Source organism: Mangifera indica, chromosome 1 (assembly GCF_011075055.1).
Source record: "Mangifera indica cultivar Alphonso chromosome 1, CATAS_Mindica_2.1, whole genome shotgun sequence".
Lineage (NCBI taxonomy): Eukaryota > Viridiplantae > Streptophyta > Magnoliopsida > Sapindales > Anacardiaceae > Mangifera > Mangifera indica.
Genome location: NC_058137.1, coordinates 1,078,144 through 1,096,468, shown reverse-complemented (window position 1 = coordinate 1,096,468; position 18,325 = coordinate 1,078,144). Strand labels below are relative to the sequence as shown.

Genomic DNA, 18,325 nt, shown 5'->3' with positions numbered 1-18,325 from the left:
ATTTAATTTTTTAACAACTAATAAATAAAAAATTTTGTTTACATAAAAATATATGTATCAAAACGTTTGTTCCAAGACTTGTAATTTGCTTAAATTAATAAACATATTTTTCAGATTATTATCCAAACAAATTCAATTAAAAACTGTTTTTATTTTGTTTGAAAATGATGACACGTGATATCCATGTGCGTCGGCGTCTGAGTCTCTGGCACAGGCAATGAAATCTTGCAAACTCAGCTTCCCACGAGACGAAACATCTTCGTCACGCTGGCCTTCATCAAGACTAAAATACTTTCATTTCTATACGTATAACTTTTTATTCACAAAGATTAGTCGACTGACGCACGAAACGCTCACTGACGACTATTTTTTCAAAGCGTAATCTCACTGAATCACTTTCTACAATTTTATGATTTGGATTTGTAATTTGTTAATCTTAATTTATGTGATGCTTTTTTGGCGAATTTCTAGGGTTGGGGCTTCATTTATGGCTGAGTTAGATCGAGATATATGTTGATGTTTGGAATGGTTCGATCGGACGAATTGTATTTGGAATTTTTTTCAGATCTTTGATTTTCGGAGATTGTGATTTGAACTCAGCGAAATGGAGGACGAGAAGAAGAAGAAGAGAAACAAGAAGAAGAAGAACAAACAGACGAAACAGGCGGAGGACATTAACGGTGGTGGCGCTAATGAGAATCATGTGAGCAATGGGGATAATAATCGTAGTGAAATTTCGGAGACCGCCGGGCTTGAAAATGGTGGTGTAGATCTAAGTAGACACCAACACCATTCCAATGGTACAGAAGGCGTAAGTTTGGCTTTAATCAAATTGTAGTTACTTCAGTTATTTTTATTAAGTTATGTGGATATATGAATTAGGGTTGATGGATGGGCATACATGATATCTTTTGTATAATCTGCTTTGCGGCGTGTTTTAAGGTTGTAGCGTATTGATTGATTAAAGGAGAATGAAAGTTTATGCAGTTTTTTTTTTTGGTGAGAAATCTTTAAGGAATTATAGAAATTCCCATGTGTTCTGCTACCTTGTTTTGTGTGTGTGTGTGTTATCAATGAGTGCATGCTAAACTTGGAAACTCACTTTTTTTGATAAATTTGTTATACAGGCCATTACAGCGGAAGCTGAGAAACAACACCTGCTGCAAAGAGAGGTGAGAGGAGATTTGTGAACTCCTAGTTTTTTTTTCCTTTTCCAGTCATTTCGGGTCACTCATAAGTTAAAAATGATGTATTTATAGGTCATGTTAGAAGAGATAGTGAAACAATTGCAAAATGAGAGAGACTGGTATGTACAGAAAGAGGTAATTTAAACTGAACCCAACTGGTGAAATAGGCAAGAAGCGATTCTATTTATAGTATTAGGTAGCCTTTCATTTTGCTATCTATTTTGATGATGTGATGTTTGAAGTTGAGTTTCTCGGTGACTGTGTGTGCAGATACGTTTTTTTTTTCCCTCATTGTTTTTAAATTTACCTGTCTTTGATTTGAATATATCGTGGAGCACATAGTTTGTTACTGTGTTTTGGCAGGTTACCTTACAAGAGACAGTCAAACAATTACGCAATGAGATTGATTCATATGTGGAAAAAGTGGTAATACAAGTTTATTCTAGTTGTAGAACTTATTTGGAAAATTACTTCATTTCCCTCTTTTATTTATTTACTATGTTTTGTTCTAGTATCATTGTGAAGGCTTGAGTTACTCATTGTTCTTTTTCAGACAACCTTTGAGGAAAAGATAAAACAGTTACAAAGTGAGAATGACCTACACATTCATAAAGAGGTTAAAAAATGTTTTTACTTTGATTTGGGAAAGATATTGTACTGTTCCATCAACTCTCCTTTTTTTTTCTTTTCCCTTTGATGGATCCATAAGTGTTCACTTTGTTCCTGCAGGATGCTTTAGAACAGACAATCAAACAATTACAAAATGAAAAAATTGTGCACATGCAAAAAGAGGTAATGTAAAGTTAATTCTAATTACTAGAAATGAAAGGAAACACTTTAATAACCTTTAATTTGATCATTGTTTGTGGTTTATATTTTTCTTATATGATTCTTATCGGACTGGCCTATCTAACTAGATGCTTATAGGGTGGCCTGGAGATGAGTATTGTAAACTTACGAAGTGAAAAAAGTATTTGGCTTCAAAAAGAGGTAACCTGTGCTGGCTGTTGTGTCGCATTGTAGATTGTAATTGCTTTTAAAAAAAATTTTGATAGTTATTGTTTAAGAACATCTGGGTGAAAAGATAATGCTAGCATTTATATTTATATGATACTTGAGCTTTTGATTGTCATTGCTGACTTCATGTTGGTATATTGCTGTGGTCATACATGCAGGCCGACTTTGAGGAGAAAATCAGACAGTTACTGGATAAAAATGCTGCCTTCAATTTGAAGGGGGTATATTTTCTTACTTAGACTTTAAAGAAGACCCATAGGAAAGAGCTTGCTTTGCTTCCCTTAATGAGGATTGAGGATTTAGCGTTTCCTTTTTGGTGTCTGCTTTTCTATGGATGTATACTGTGTTCCCCAAATTTCTTATTTCCTGCATTAAAATAGATTGTAAAACATTTCCACAGGCAAGCTTGGAGGAAAAAATAAAACTTCTGCAGACAGACAAAGATTCTTGGATCCAAATGGAGGTAGTAACTTTTCTGTTGTTTGCTTTTCCCCATTTTTCTTTTCTGCAAATTGTTTGCTAATTGATGGGCTCAGATATAGATTCAATCCATATCATCATAATGTTGATAAATCCTACTAACAGTTTTATTTGCATTTTTAAAAACCAATCATCTTTTCTTAGTGTGGCCATTTTATTTTCTGAATGGAAATGTGTTCAGCTAGGAGACTGTATGAACTATTTTGCATATATGCAACTTCTGGTATACCTGAAAAGCAGGAATAAGGGAGTCCTTAGCTGTACAAGGATCCCTGTTAAGTAAAATGGTTGAACTGGATTTACAAAGCAGATCTTTTCTAATTTGAGATTGAATCTAAGTTGAGTTGATTTGTTGAGGGTAGGGCTTTGTTTTATAGGAGTCTGCATTGTTGATGAACTATTGGATCTTTATTCTTTGCAGTTACAATCAATTTTTCTTTCATTCTATTTTCAATTTGTGAACTCAAAGGTAAATGCAATTATGTATCTAATTTGAACAGTATTTCTACAGAACATATCAAAAGATACAATTACTAGCCTGAACGATGAAATCACACAGCTAAAGATGCAGGTACATAGGATACTCATGTTAAATTTTGTCACTTGGTTTTCATATGTTCAAAGCACTGTAAAATGCATGATTATCGCACTGCATAAGATTATTTGTGCTGCATAATTCTTTGTTTGTTCTGATGTGGAGATTAGAACAAAGTCTGGCAGGTGATGGCATTGGAAGAATCTAGGAATTCTCTCGTGAAAGAAAACCAACAACTGAGTGAAAATGTATGTAGTCTGCAGTTACAACTTCAAAACCTTGAGAATACTGTTTCCTTTGCTTGCTCATCCAATGAAATTCAGAAGGTTTGTTTTATGAACATCCTGACATAAATATATGTTTGCTAGACTTTATGCATAGTTAGGAATTCTGGCTATCTTGTGGTTTATTGGGGTTGAATTGTTTAGATACTATAAGTTTTTGCCTTTTTGGTGGTAAATTTTATACTTTGTATGATTTTTTTCTTAGCATTTAAAGAAAATGTTGTGAAATTATTGGAGAAATTGACAACGGCTCTGTAATATAGCAGACTTCTGAAGAAGAGGACTTCAACACTCAGATTGAAGCAGCATGTCGACTGGTTGATAAATTGATTTCAGAAAATGTAGAGCTTGTTGAGAAGGTATTCAGACGGCTTTCTCCTAGTTTGTTGTTTTGCTGATTTGTATGTCTTCTGAATTGATATGGAGTGTCTGGAAATTATTTTGTAGTTTTCTATGAATCCATGCAGGCAAATGGTTAATACTGGCAGATTATCATTAATATTTGCATGAATTGTTGACAATTAGATTTGTTGTTATTGGCTTGTTGCTGCCTTCTGATGTGGTTCAGCTGGGAATATAATTCAATCTGAAGTTCTTTATTTTTATTTTGAATGCATCAACTTGTTTTCTCGTTCAATGATTTCTGGGAGCTTGCTCAAATTGATCTTTCCACCCTATTTTCATGTTATTTCTTAGGTGAATGAGCTGTCTGTTAAACTTGATCGACAAACTGGACAAGCTGGGCTGTCTTCTGCCATTGGAAGTGATCCATCGGCTAAAACCATCATTAATGCTAAACCCATCCCTGAATTTAGTGTAAATATGCCGATGTTGAGCCGTAAGCTGGAGTCTCCGGAAATAGTAGAAGTTAAAAATGAGATAAACACAGTTAATAAAGTGCATACGGAGCCTCTTGTTTTTGTTCCAAACCCTTCAGAAGCTGATGACTCTGTAGAAATTGTCCAAATTCCATTGGATGATAATGAATTCCGGAACCTGGAGTCACAGGATAGTGAGATGGATGAAAATGCTGGTGTGCCGCTGTCGGACGCTCCCCTTGTCGGAGCTCCTTTCCGATTAATTTCGTTCGTTGCTAAATATGTTAGTGGTGCTGACTTGGTAAACTCTTCAAACACAGCGTCATGACAATCTGTATACGGAAGGGTATACTTTGATTAGAAATTGAACTGGGCCTAGATTGGTCCATTTACATTGTTTTATACAGGAAGAATGTGAGCTATTGCTGCACCGATCTGCTTGAGTTGAGATCAAATTGAGTATTGAGCTCGGTTTATAAAATAAATTGAGTTTGAATAAATTTGGATCAAATTCTAACTTAAATTGTTTTTAATTAAATTCAAATCTCAATTGGAGGAGTTGATGTCGATTTAATTTTTTATTTGAATTGATTTTGAGTTACATTTTGATCAAGGTTGGCTTATGTTGAATCCAAACCCTACATTAAACACATTTGGATACCTAATGGATTATGTTACTAAAATAGATTATACATAAAAGTTTATACAATTTATTTGTATATATAATATTATCCGTATTAATATTAGTTTTATGCGCACCCATGCATCTACAAGTAAAAAAGTAATTTATTATGAAATAACTTGGCTACAATGATCACAGGGGGGAAGGAGGAAATGAGAGTTTGATGAAATTCTGTGCCACTAATATCCTAAAAGAATCACACGGTTTACAGTTAGAAGCAATTTAAGGGATAGATCTTCATCCTCGAACTGGATCGAGCAGACCTGTGATCTGAATTAGAACAGCATTGACTGATTTTGATCAAGGGGCTTGTGTGTTTGAACCCTTGGACTTGTCATCTGATGGACGATTCTCTACATCAGACGGCCGAATTTCCTCGATCATCCTTATAACTTCATCCATCGTGGGTCTCATGTCTGCCACCCTTGCTACACAGGCCATCGCTATCTGAAGCATCTGCACCATCTCTTCTTCGATGTTCTGGTATTGCATTAGCTCTACATCAAACACCTCGGAGGTCCATTCCTCTCGAACAACAGACTGAACCCATCGCGGAAGGTCAACCGCGTCTTCTTGTCCTGATGCTTGGATTGGTGCTTTTGCAGTTAACATCTCCAGGAGAAGAACACCAAAGCTGTACACATCGGATTTTTGAGTAAACTTTTTTGTTTCGGTCACCTCAGGAGCTCGGTAGCCTGCACTTCTTGATGGGACTGAAGGGGAACTCTTTAGCGGAGTTAATCCGAAATCAGAGATGCATCCCATAAAGTCTTGGGTGAGAAGAACATTTGACGACTTGATATTGCCATGGATTAATTTCCCCCCTGCTGCAGAATGAATATGGGCAATGCCCCTTGCAGCTCCAAGAGAAATCTTTAATCTTGATTCCCAGTCTAGCGGAGTTCGTCCAGTTCCCCTGTTTCCTGCAACCATATCAGAAGTAGAGAATAGTTACAAAGAAGAGTAATCATATATAATCACACACAAACAGGAGAAAGCATTTTACGTGCTGCCTTTCAAGCCATTATTGTCATGGTAAGACCTTAAAATGTCTTCATAGAACTACTATTGAGCTCGAAAACTACACTGATATTCTAAGAAAGTAAATTGCAGTCTGTGCAGGTGAACAAGATGATTGAATAACTCGTACCATGCAACAATGCGGAAAAGCTCCCACCGACTATGAAGTCGTAAACAAGGAGTTTCTCATCCTTCGAAAAGTAATATGCACGGATAGGCACGACATTAGGGTGCTGACCGGTCGTCCCTACAATTTCCATTTGTTGTTCAAACTCTCTTTTCCCCACCACCACTTCTTTCAGCCTCTTCACTACCACTGTAACTCCCTCCTCCAATATGGCTTTATAAGTTGTTCCATAACTGCCCTTTCCTAGCACTTCAGCTGAAGCTCTTAGTAAGTCCTCCAGATCAAAATTATATGAAGAATCTTCAAAGAAAACCAGCTTGTTTTTCTCAGCCTCTTGAACTCCGCTCCCAAAATCCTCCTTAGGCTTTTCACCTCTCCCACCCTTCTTTGTTGCAGCTGCTGCACCTTCGGTGTCCTTTTTCTTGAAACAGCAAATTACCATCACAAGTATTAGAAGGACCAAAACAGCCAAACCCCCGATTACTATGGCAATTATAGCACCAGTACTGAGAATCTTCTTTGAGCTCTTCCTTGGTTCTATCGGAACTGTAGGCGGAGGTACAAAATAAGCAGGGGATGGACTAGGTGAGGCAGAAATTGTAGAACATTGGTTTAGAGGTTTTCCACACAACATGGAGTTCCCTTCGAAGGAGGCGGAGGGGAACTTCTGGAGGGCAGGTGGAACTGAACCATTTAGTTGGTTGTAGCTCAAGTTCAGATGCGTAAGCCTTGGAAGAGTAAAATTAGGGATGACTCCTGTAAGAGAATTGTTTTGGAGGTCCAAACCTACGAGGTGTGTTAAATTTTGAACTGTGGATGGAATGTTGCCTGTGATGGAGTTGAAGGAGAGATCAATCCAGTTAAGCTGAAGGGAAAGGTTGGAAGGAATATTTCCTGAGAAATTGTTCTTCTGAAGATATATGTAGCGAAGGGACGGAAGGGAGAGTACATCAGATGGAAGATCCCCACTTAGGCGGTTTGATCGGAGGCTGAGGATCTCAAGTGAGTCCAGCTTTCCGAGTGTATTCTCTGGAATTGGACCATTCAGACCAACACCAGGGAGGCGGACAGCAAGCACGCCAGAGTTGTCCTGGGTGCAAGTGATGCCAAGCCAAGAAGTGCAAATAGAGGTAGAATTGCTCCAATTCAGCTTCCGTCCGTGAGGAACATTGTCAGCAAAATCAAGGAGGGCCTGCTTGTCTGAATTTAGATCAGCAATTATTTGGGGAATGGAGAAAAGGAGCAAGAGGAGAGGTACTGCTTTTAAAAACAAGTGTAGCTCCATCGGTTGTTGTCGATTGAAGTTCTATGACGGTGTCTGTTACTTTGACGAGTGTAATTTCACAAATTCTTCAAGTTCTCCTGGGAAAATACAGAAGTTTCGGAACATTAGTACTGCTTATTTTCCCATTACTCATACTAGTTAAGTAGCAGACCATACAACCAAAAGACAAAGAATCACAGTGAAAGGAACAAAACCCAGCGGAAAATGAAAAACCAGTTAATAGGTAAACAATGCTGCTTCGAGCACTAGATTTTTAACTGAACTGAGACAGAAAAGCCCCAGTTCAACACACCAGCAAGATGATGGAACTATCATCACTTGACGTTTCCTCAAAATATCATGTTCAAAAGGATATACACCTTTGAAGTTGAAAAGAAAATCATTGTAATCTGTAAATTCCGAAAGAGATGTGCAAGAACATCAGGAAGAGCCCAATCCAGCATACAGCATACTTCAGGACCGCAATTAGAAGCATCAAAAACCTTCTTAATATTATTAAAATTCAAGAAATTGTGTCTAATGTACCACAGAAAGAGACAGAATGTCTCCGACCGGGTTAACCTTTTTGCATCACTTAATCTAATTTGTTCGTTATTCTGAATATAAATATAAAACTTCCGCAAGGATCGCAAAAAGGTGCTTGTATTAATCTATATCATCTAAAGTGAAGTTACTACAGAGAAAGATGCAAAAGAATAATACTTTTCCAGAAGAAAGAGCAAAATCACTAAAGCAAGTAATTCCAAATCCCCAAAAACATGCTCTTTTTCAGATTTTAACTGATCTTCACCTTGACAAAAGTGATGAAGTACAAAATAAAGAGACATAACAGCAAGACGAGAGATATTTGGAATATGGATAGATATCTCACATTATTTAAGAGTATTAAAATAAAACTAATTAAATAAATTAGGAATGGACATTGATCAAGCTATTAAATCAAAATATTATAAATTCTCACAGTGGGGATGCTAAGATAATATTATGATAACATCTCTCTCATATTTTAATAATGTAGGATTTGCTTAAAAGTAATACAAAACTTTAATAAGAGATTTCTTGTTAGTAGTTCCAAAAGGGAAAAGAGAATGACAAGTCATACATTTCAAGTCAAAAGAACGATTCAACTCTTGAGCAACCAAAATTGAGTGCTTGTTATTAATGGCAGGACTAGAATCAGAGCCATATTGATTATGCACATTACATTACATGGATAAAATAATTATAATTATAAAAGAACTGAAAGAATTCAAAAAGAAGAAGAAAGGTACTGACCCCAAACCTCAAATGGCTGATGTGAAACTGAAGCTGTTCAAATTGTTGAAATTATATGTCAATTTAATTGAAAAGCACACCACAAATTTAACTTTTGTGATGAAACATCAGCAGAAGCAAAAGCATTGGAGTCAAAATCTCTTCTTTCAAGGTGGGGAAAAAAACCTCTCCATTTAGCTATAAATTCTTGCAAGCAATTAAACTCAATTCACCAAACATTCTTTAAAATAAAGTTAAAACTGAAGCTTCCAAGTAAATTTGGCTCCAGACAGTGAAATAAACGTTATTTAAGCCTTAATTGACCAGGGACTGTCATTATAGTGAGCGTTAAACAAAGTAAATACTAAAATTCAATAAATAAATAAATTTTCTGTCATTTCCCTCAACTTTCTCAGCAACCAAACACAGAGTCGTCATTTATACCCACATTTTCCCATCCAAACACAGAGTCGTCATTTATACCCACATTTTCCCATCCGAAAACCAACTAAGACCCACCAAACTTTCCTCAAAACACACCCACATTTATCCTAAAAATCGCTCCTTTTACAGGAAGCAAAGCAACAACAACAACCCACAACCAAAAACAAAGAAAGAGTCTGAAACAGAAACACTACCTGGGATTGCCGTTGTCATGAAGCAGAATCTCGAAAAGATAGCAGCGAAACATGGCTTAACGTTAAAATGGAACACAGAAACACATTGAAAGGGGGGAAATCGATAGCTTCAACGGCAAAACTTGACTTTTACGCATACTAAAAAGCACGTTAAAGTAGGAAGCACACACAAGTAGAAGAAGTAGAAGTACATAAATTGTTGGAAATTTGACAGCTTTGAATTCAAAGACGTTTTCAAGAGATCTGGATACTGCATTTACATTTAACCTTAACACACACAAACACAATAATACTCAGCTTAGCTAGTTGTTGTAGCTCTACCAAACTCCTACGCCATAAATGATACAATAAAACTGTCAACTCAGATGAACCGGCGACTTTCGTCATTTTGAATTAAGTAATCCCCAAATCATAACGTTCTTTTAGATAATATAATTTTTTTACACCATTATTTCATATAAAACAAACAAATTACTTTGTTTTTTTGTTAATTTAGAAATAAAGGTTAAATTATTATTTATTAAGATAAATTTAGATTTTCCAATTTGGGTATATACTGTTGTTTATGATTCAAACTGAAATAGTAAATTTCACATTTATCTATCCCAACCCCTTAAAAAAAAAAAAAACTTATTGTCTAAATTCATTTTTAACATTTTACCTTACCGTCACGTCATTAGTTTTCATCAAAAGAAAATTACATTTGTGTCCTTGTTGTTTCCATGTATTCTCTACCTGTACATTCTTATTTTAAAAGGGAATACGAGCCAAGTTGACTCTAAATGTCTCTTAACTCTCATTCAGTTTAAATAAAAAATTAGTACGTTTGAGTTCGTTGAGCCAAAGTTAAAAATAGCATAAGTTTGGTTAAATCTCTAAGTATAAAGTTTGAAGTTTAGTTTAAATTTTTAACTTAAATTTATGATTTAAATTTGTAACTTATTAATAAAACAATTTAATTTTACTTAATAATGAACAAAATAATATTTTGTTAACAGTTATTTTATCTTTGGTTATAAAAATGAATCAATCTTTCTCACGCGGGTTTAATTTAAGTTTAATTTAAATAAAACTAAATTCACTTTCAAAATTAAGCCAATTTGTTGGGGTCCAACCCTGCGTAACTTATTTACTATGTCAAAATTTTTGGTCTTTTGACCTAATAAAGGGCTAATTGACTTGGAGTTTTACTTGAATCACGCAAGAAATTTTGCAGAAAGTCAGCTTTGTCATTTCAATATAAATTCCGAGTCAATATACAATCCAATAAAGTTATGATAAGTCAAATGACTAAAATGCATGTGGAACAAGTATCCTAGATCGAAATTTTAGGGATAACAATGTAATTTCTCATTTCACAAACTTCCCATGGATAGCAAATTACAATTTCTCTAAGCCGATTTGTCAATATTTTATACTAGAAATGTAAATGAAGTAACTTAAAGAATTTTATTCTATTGAAAGTAGCCTAAGGATTGAGAGCTCCCCTTTAATTAAATTTCAAAAGGTTGATAAGTCAATAAGAAGTTATGGTATAAATTTGATTCTAAATTGAGATCTCTAAACGAGTTAGGTCAATTATAAATCATTTATGACTTGGTTTGATCATGATCAGATTGAGCTTAAGCGATTAAAAAAGCTTATAGTCATTGTTTTATCATTAATAAGCTCTTGTACTCGTAATTCAACTATAATATAATATAAATAATAAATCTCTAAAAATTTAAAATCTTACATTTACACCTTAAAAATTTTATTTTCCTGAATATGGGATAATTTATATATTTATAAGTTACGAAATTTAACTATAATTTCTCAAATTAAGCTCGAGTTAATCATTTCTATTTTAAATTCACGCTTACAATTCTTGAATTTGTCAAAGTTCAAGTTTTTCATAAATACAATCAAATTAATCTTAAGTCAAATGATATTCACCTTGGTTCGATTGCAACCTTGATTCTATCGTACAATAATTACATGACCCACTTTACAAAATTCTATGGACACAAATGCAATAGATATATGAGGATAATTCTAAGTCATCATGCTCACCCAACTCCTTTCTTTGGTTGGTAGATTGTTTTTGGAAGGTTTGAGGAGAAATTATGCAAGAATCCAATGGTGGGTCATTTTTATATTTTCTTTCATTATTGGTCCTCAATCTCAAATTGGGAAAACAAGATATAAAATCTTTGTATTAACATATAATAAAGAAAAGGGTCATCTTAGAAACTGTTAAGTCATGAAATGTATGTAACCAACCATTTTGTGCGGTAAATTAATCTTTGGATGCTACAAATGAAAAAGGACAAAGTTGGATTATGAAATGTGCCCATAAAGTGATGCCTTATGCCCCATGCCAGTGTCCCCATGTGTAGTATTTAATTATTGTGGCCTCAAATGGAAGGTGACAAATTATGTTGAAAAGGAAAAAAAGACTTTATGCAATTAGGGTCGAATTCTATCCGGCAAAACTTGAATTATCAATTTAAAATGATGAGTTGAGTATCAAAATCAATTACAAAATAATTTAATTTTGGATTCAATCTTAATCAATTTGAATTTAAATATTTATATATATTCAAATTTAACTTATTTTATAAAAATAAATTTAATATTTAACTCAAACTCAACATAATTGATGCAAGCCGAATTCAACTCGATATATAGTTAGAGAAGCTCAAACTTAGTACATATAATTTTACTTTTTTAATAAATGAACATGAAGCATTATTATCACCATTAATAAGGTTAGTATTGTAATTATAATCAATGTAAATACTTTAAAAAAAAAAAAACTAGTATTATTGTGTTTAGGAGCTAGCAATAATACATATAGTATTACAACTTATGAGGGTCCCAATTTGAGGTAGATTCAATCCGAATTGTTTAATTCAGATTTTATTGTTCAATTCAAACGGAAGCTTATCTAATCAACAATTCTTATTCTTCTTCCTTTGTTTAAATAATTTTTCTTCTTCTTCACCGATTCAAAAAATTGGAATTCGATTTCAAACTGATTGTTTTAAATCTAAATTAACTCTTATTCTAGTTTAACTCAACTCCAATCCACCTTAGTCTAAGATATAATAGAATAATGGATGAACCTTTTTTTTCAAAAGGGTATCACATTAATGTATGAATTTATAGGTAGCAGAGGAAGTAGTTGAAACCACCACATAAATATACAAATTGAAGTCACGTGCATTATTAAATCTCCTTTGATTTCTTACCACAAAGTGTTGAAGTAGGTCACATTACTTTTTCTATTAAGGCATACAAAAGAAGTTAGACAATTATTGAGCCCAAACATATCATGCAACTCATAGCCAACTAAGAAAAAGACTGAATTCATCATAGTTATCAGAAACAACAAAACAATGTATACCCAGTTTTGATGACTTAATCGGGTATTTAAAAAATGTATCATCATATGATTAAATGATTTTGAGATATATTATCTGAATATTCAATTATATACTCAAAATTAAGTGTATATAGTATTACTCTATCAAAAAAATATTGTACATAAGCTGTTGACACATTAAAAACCTTCTCTGAACAAATAGACAAATAAAAATCTAAAAATGGAACAGTACATACTTTTAACATTAATGGATAGTAGAAGATTACAAAAGTTGTTGAAAAGAAATTCAAATAATACGTCTATTTCATAACCACCGCAAACCAACTAAGGTTTGTTGAACTATAATAAAATCAAACATAAAAATCCCTTGTGGCATTTCCAATACTCTTGCATATAGAGATGAATTTGAGTCGAATCAAATTCAAGTAAGATCTGTTCAAGTTTAAATCAAATTTAGAATGATTGGTTTGAGATCAAACTTGGATTATTCAAATTATTGGAAAAGAAAACCTTTAACCCATGAAACTGGCATTCTCAAATGAAAATGGCATACTCTTATTCATTGATTGTGTTTAAACTAGAACCACAAAAGGTTATTAATACAATGGTCATGAAAGTTGAAATCCGCTAAAAAGTATAATCATTCACCTGCCAAATCAATTAACCCTAAATTGGACAATGCTGAAACGCACTACCTATACGAGGGTTGGTTAGCCATTTTGCTATCAATGGGTGCAAGGCTAGGGGTAGATTCAAGCCAAACTTAAAAAGAGATCCACTCAAGTTTAACTCAAATTTTTAATGTCTATCTCAAGCTTAAGCGAACTAATGCATAATTTCATCATAAAATTGTCAGTGCAATGAACAATGCTACCAACAATGTAAACAAAATGAGTTGAATTTAAGTCAAACTATTAAACAGGAACTCCAACTCAAATTCAGCTCGTTTGAGCCCGAGCAAGTTTGACACAAATCTACCCTTAGCCAAGACATTAACTTAGGCAAGTTTACCGTGATGCTTGATATACTTACACATTTGAAGCATATAAATGCAAATAATTGAAGACAGATGATAGATCCATTACCTTTTGTAGAAAAATACTACCTCATAGACTCAGGTGTTCTAGTGATAGAAGTCGACAGATTCCATTCTTCAAAAGCAATCAAATACTTGTAAGAGCATAGGATATAATTTAAAAATTACCAAAGAGAAAAATAATACCAATTCTCAGATATGCTACAACAGGCTGAAGGGCTCTGGCAGTGGATCGAATCCATTATCAAAAATCAGTCCTTGATCGGATTTATCATCGATACTATGCAACCAATTTGTGTTCTTCAAATCCTCTTTAAATAGTAATGCATCATAACGGGTGCTCTCATAGATGCCTACATCACTCAACTTTGTGGAGTATCGTCCAACATTTGCACCACTTCCATTTCCATTTTCACCGCTTCTGCTGATGCTGTTTCCTCTCTCTGAAATACCCCCATTTTGGAGGCCTCCATTCATGTTTACAGATTCCAGAGCTTGAGCAGAATGGGTTTTAGAAGTGGCAGACCGAATACTCTGTGGGAAAAGGGTAGTGCCTGAAAGTTGACGGATGCTCCCTGAACCATTTCTTATATCCTACATCAGATATAGATGTATATGGTTAGGATTTATCTCAGGTGACATAGCATCTCTCAGACAGCAGAAAGAATTTCTATTAACTTGCAAGCTAAGATAATGAACTCTCTTACTTTTTACTAGCAGTAATAACAAAACCTACCGCTGTTATGTCCCCCTGAAGAGGCTATTACACAAGCCATGGATATAAGCACCCACTCAAATCTCTAAGCTAACCAACTGCCACTACAGACACAAGGGAATTACCTAGCTGATATCTTTAAAGTAAAAACATCAACTGGCATGGGCAAGAAACAAAAAGATTTCTCCAGTCATTTCCAAGCAACTATATATGAAATTAATCTTCGGTTTCTTAGAAGTTGTGATTGATAGAAATGCAAATGTTGTTGCACTATGACTGAGACAATAATCATTCCAGCAGCCAAGAAATAACCAACTTCTATAATAGTGGGTCCTCTACTAGTTATCATGAAATCACTTGTTCCACAGAAATGGGTTTTTTGGATAGAAATTTCATATCTAATCATGTATTAGAGAGCTGATTTAAAATTGAATATTAGCATTAACATTTGGCAAAATCCTGATGTATTGTTTTTCTTCTCCATTCCATTTCAGTTCAGGTAGGGGATATTAAAAGTGACTACTAAGAGAAAACCAACCAAAAGAAAAAATGACGCAAAAACCAGATGGGTAATTAATCTCCAGATGTCTCTGTGTACACCAAACCATTTGGTTAAGCTGGTTGATATTATTTTTCACATTGCAACCATATGAATCAATATATCATAAAATGATAAAGAGGAAAATCCATACCATATGCCTAATGGCCATGTCCAGTGATTTTTTGGATATTGTCCTCCCAAATTCAGTGCTCTCTGGAATAATAGTTGAGGGCTTCGCAGGTTTCCGCATCAACAACTCTGAGACATGTCTTTGAGAGTTCGGCATCTCAGCATGCCCGTTGGCAAGAGTATGATTCTTTCCAGGGGAGTCTATGAGTCTTCCCCTTGACACAATGGGTGATGAATGTCTTCTTGGCATATTTGCAGAGCCAGCAGCTTCTGGGTTCCCCTTTACAGTTACAGATACTGGCCTGGACCTACCTGCAGACACTGACCTGTCTGGTGGCAAAGTTGTTCTAAGGTTTGACAGTGTGTCAAGAGGAAAATCAGGAGGAACAACTGGCTGTTGTGGGGGCCGAACTCGGGGGCTTGGGGAGTTTGTTCGAGATGCTGGTCCAGAAGTACGCCCATTTGACATAACACGGCCGACTGAAGTGGATGGACTCACTGCTGGAGTTATGGAAGAAACTGGATTCTGACGAGTGGGAGTTAATGGACGGGAGTTTGATTGGGATGCTGTGGAATTCAAGTTTGCAGGGATTTGAGGCCTAGAACTTGGAGCTGATGGCCTTGAATTTTGGATTGGTCTGGTCCTGTCTACAGAAAAGTTGGTGGGAGAAGGACGGTTTCTAGAAGGAGTTGAAGATCTGGATGTGGTTGAACGGGAAGATGGTGTGGAAGGTCTTGATGCAGCACGTGTACTCGGAGAGGCTGGTCTAGTGTAAGATGAGACTGAAGCTGAGCTAGTATTGAGGATTGAAGGTCCTCTATTAGAAGTATAAGTACTACGTTGTGAAGAGGAAACCGAAGTGCGGGTCACTGAACTGCTTCTAGCTGGTCTTGTGGAATGGTTACTTTCCGATACCAATAGCTGAAACATGCAGACCGCAAAAGATTCTAATCGATCACACTCACAAACTTCAAGATTAATTAAATGCAAGCCAAATTACAGGAATATATACTCTCAATTAATTATTGTCAACTGTTTGAATCTTGGACAACCAATTATGTTGTTTGTCTTTAGGCTCATTAAACATTTAATCCACCCCACCTCCTCCCAACCAAAGGAGAAGAACAATCACACTGCAAATGTTGAGTCTAACATCTGTCCATCGAACCAGGGCAGGGGGAAGAGTTAACATAAAGAAGAAAACGCATACCCTTGAAGCCTTTGTAGTAGAAACAGATCTAGCCAAGGAACTGCTTCTAGGAGCAACTTGGACCGGCTGAGATTCACTTCCATCGGATAAAGGAATAAGAGGAGTACCAGGAGGAGTAAGAAGCCTAATTTTTAAACAGATAAAAAAAATAGTCAGCCCTGTAAATGTCATCTAAATATTTAGCTGATTCGCTAGCTGTTTCAACAATGATAAACACCTCACTGATGAAAGCCACATCAACCACAAAGACTCACTTAAATGTCTGTAAAGATCTAAACTTTGAAACAATAAGCATATCAATATTACAAAAGTTAAAACTTTACCAGTCATAATCGTGCTTTCCTCCTTCATTAGACGACAACAGATCGTCAATCCCACTCCTCGTCAATTTCGCTGATCCAACTGACACTCTCCCCAACTTCACCGAAACTGTAAATTCAATTTTTTCAACCAAAAAACGGCACCGTTTCCTCAAAAAAACAAAAACCCGAATTCCAAAAAAATCACTCACCACCATCAGAAGAATCATCGGAGGACGCAATGGAGAGAGTACGACGAGTCTTGGAGAAAAGGTCAAGCTGGTTCTCGTCTGACACGTCCTTCGAAGACAATCCAACGGTAAAAAACCTTTGGCCACGGTGGTGGCTCTGTAACTGCATTCCCGCCGTAAGGTTCCTCGAGCTGCTCATCATTTCACATTAATTGGCTTCATCTACCCGCTACACAAAGCAGTAGTAGTGGCACATGCAAAGCTAAATTCGGAAATTTTCCATGTTTCTATTTTTGATTTTAAATTTACAGCTAAATATCTATTCACTTGCCTTTTAGCGGTAATTAATTAGTCATTGAATGAGGTGATTTAATTGTATCATTTATCTGGGTATAGTTAAATTCTAGTTTTTACAACTTAAATTCAATTTAATTGAAAAAGTCTGGATCGTGTTAGACTTAAACTTGATACGCTTCTTTTAAACCAATTCTATTTAAAGAAAGTCAAATTCAAATTCAAGTTTAATTATATTATTCATTTAATCTTGATTTGATACAGTAATCAAGCTAAAAATTAGTGAAAATCATGAATTTTGATATATATTGATCAAAACGATTTTTTATTCATACTCTTCTAAGTTAAAAAGTTTAATAACCCTAAACTCAAGTTTAGCATTACAAAACCCCTAGCCTTGAGTTTATATCTAAGTCAAACTTATTTTAAGTTTAATCTACTCTAGTTGGCAATTGAACTTGACCCGGCTCATTTAAAATATATCCCGAGTTAGATTACAGTTGAACTAAACTCGAATATGAGTTAGTTCAAACTTGTCTCAACTTTATAATGATTAGCTTGAACCGGTTTGAGTTGATAAAAAATATCATCAAAGAGTTATCGATATGATGAACAATGACACCAACTATATGAACAATATCATGAATATAATTAATCATACTGTCATCATTAGCAATATCATCGAAGGGGATTCAAATCGAATTTGGGTTAAGTTGTCGAACTGAAGATCAAACTCAAATTAAGCAAAACATTAAATCAAGTTAAACTAGTTTGGTTCAAATCATCTATAATTTTATTTTTAATTCAAAATTATTTGAAATTAGAGCTGAGTTAAATTGAGTTAACGGGTCTTTCAACTTAAGAAACTCGATGTCAATACCAACATTAAAACTCATTTTATTAACTATTTTTTTTAATTGATAATGATACATCAATTTATTAATATTTATTGATAATTATAAGTCAATACATCAAATATTACTAGTTGATAATTAGGCTATTGGCATCACATGTGATTGTAATATGATAATTTTGGACCCACCTTATTGCAAGATTTTAAAATGTTATTTATGAAGTAATTATATTTGGATAATGTAAAGATGTCATGTCTCACCCATATACAGCATAAAATATGAATGTCATCACTCTCTCTTTCTCCCAACCACTAATTCTAGGTGAGTGTTAGGGTGGATTTCAAGTAAACTACTTTTCTCC

General features: G+C 34.7%; 3 protein-coding genes across 8 annotated transcripts; 1 reads left to right on the top strand and 2 right to left on the bottom strand.

Moving 5' to 3' along the window:
- Positions 1-148: 148 nt before the first annotated feature.
- LOC123227217 (putative leucine-rich repeat-containing protein DDB_G0290503) lies at positions 149-4,821 on the top strand. 3 transcript variants are annotated; one of them, XM_044651933.1, is made up of 14 exons: positions 149-378; positions 566-811; positions 1,128-1,172; positions 1,260-1,322; positions 1,551-1,613; positions 1,741-1,803; positions 1,917-1,979; positions 2,115-2,177; positions 2,363-2,425; positions 2,605-2,667; positions 3,196-3,255; positions 3,390-3,545; positions 3,770-3,862; positions 4,200-4,821. In XM_044651933.1, the coding sequence occupies exons 2-14, from the start codon at positions 605-607 to the stop codon at positions 4,647-4,649; spliced, it is 1,452 nt and encodes a 483-aa protein (XP_044507868.1). In that variant the 5' UTR covers positions 149-378; positions 566-604; the 3' UTR covers positions 4,650-4,821. The 3 variants fall into 3 exon arrangements, with proteins under 3 accessions (XP_044507868.1, XP_044507859.1, XP_044507875.1); XM_044651924.1 differs by having other exon boundaries at positions 472-811; XM_044651940.1 differs by having other exon boundaries at positions 151-378; positions 472-811; positions 3,405-3,545.
- Positions 4,822-5,089: 268 nt separating this feature from the next.
- Positions 5,090-9,701, bottom strand: LOC123227206 (probable inactive receptor kinase At5g58300). Its single transcript, XM_044651912.1, has 3 exons — positions 9,328-9,701; positions 6,154-7,512; positions 5,090-5,926 (listed from the first exon to the last, which is right to left on the bottom strand). Exons 2-3 carry the CDS (start codon positions 7,433-7,435, stop codon positions 5,304-5,306), a joined length of 1,905 nt encoding a protein of 634 aa, XP_044507847.1. The 5' UTR covers positions 7,436-7,512; positions 9,328-9,701; the 3' UTR covers positions 5,090-5,303.
- Positions 9,702-12,901: 3,200 nt separating this feature from the next.
- On the bottom strand, positions 12,902-17,061 carry LOC123215086 (integrator complex subunit 6 homolog). Of its 4 annotated transcripts, XR_006501951.1 has the most exons (7): positions 16,838-17,061; positions 16,650-16,755; positions 16,327-16,450; positions 15,138-16,037; positions 13,917-14,324; positions 13,780-13,845; positions 12,902-13,126 (listed from the first exon to the last, which is right to left on the bottom strand). XR_006501951.1 is itself a non-coding variant. In XM_044635155.1 (6 exons), the coding sequence occupies exons 1-5, from the start codon at positions 17,016-17,018 to the stop codon at positions 13,932-13,934; spliced, it is 1,704 nt and encodes a 567-aa protein (XP_044491090.1). In that variant the 5' UTR covers positions 17,019-17,061; the 3' UTR covers positions 12,902-13,845; positions 13,917-13,931. The 4 variants fall into 4 exon arrangements, 2 of the variants coding, with proteins under 2 accessions (XP_044491090.1, XP_044491080.1); XM_044635155.1 differs by having other exon boundaries at positions 12,902-13,845; XR_006501948.1 differs by having other exon boundaries at positions 13,780-14,324.
- Positions 17,062-18,325: the final 1,264 nt, after the last annotated feature.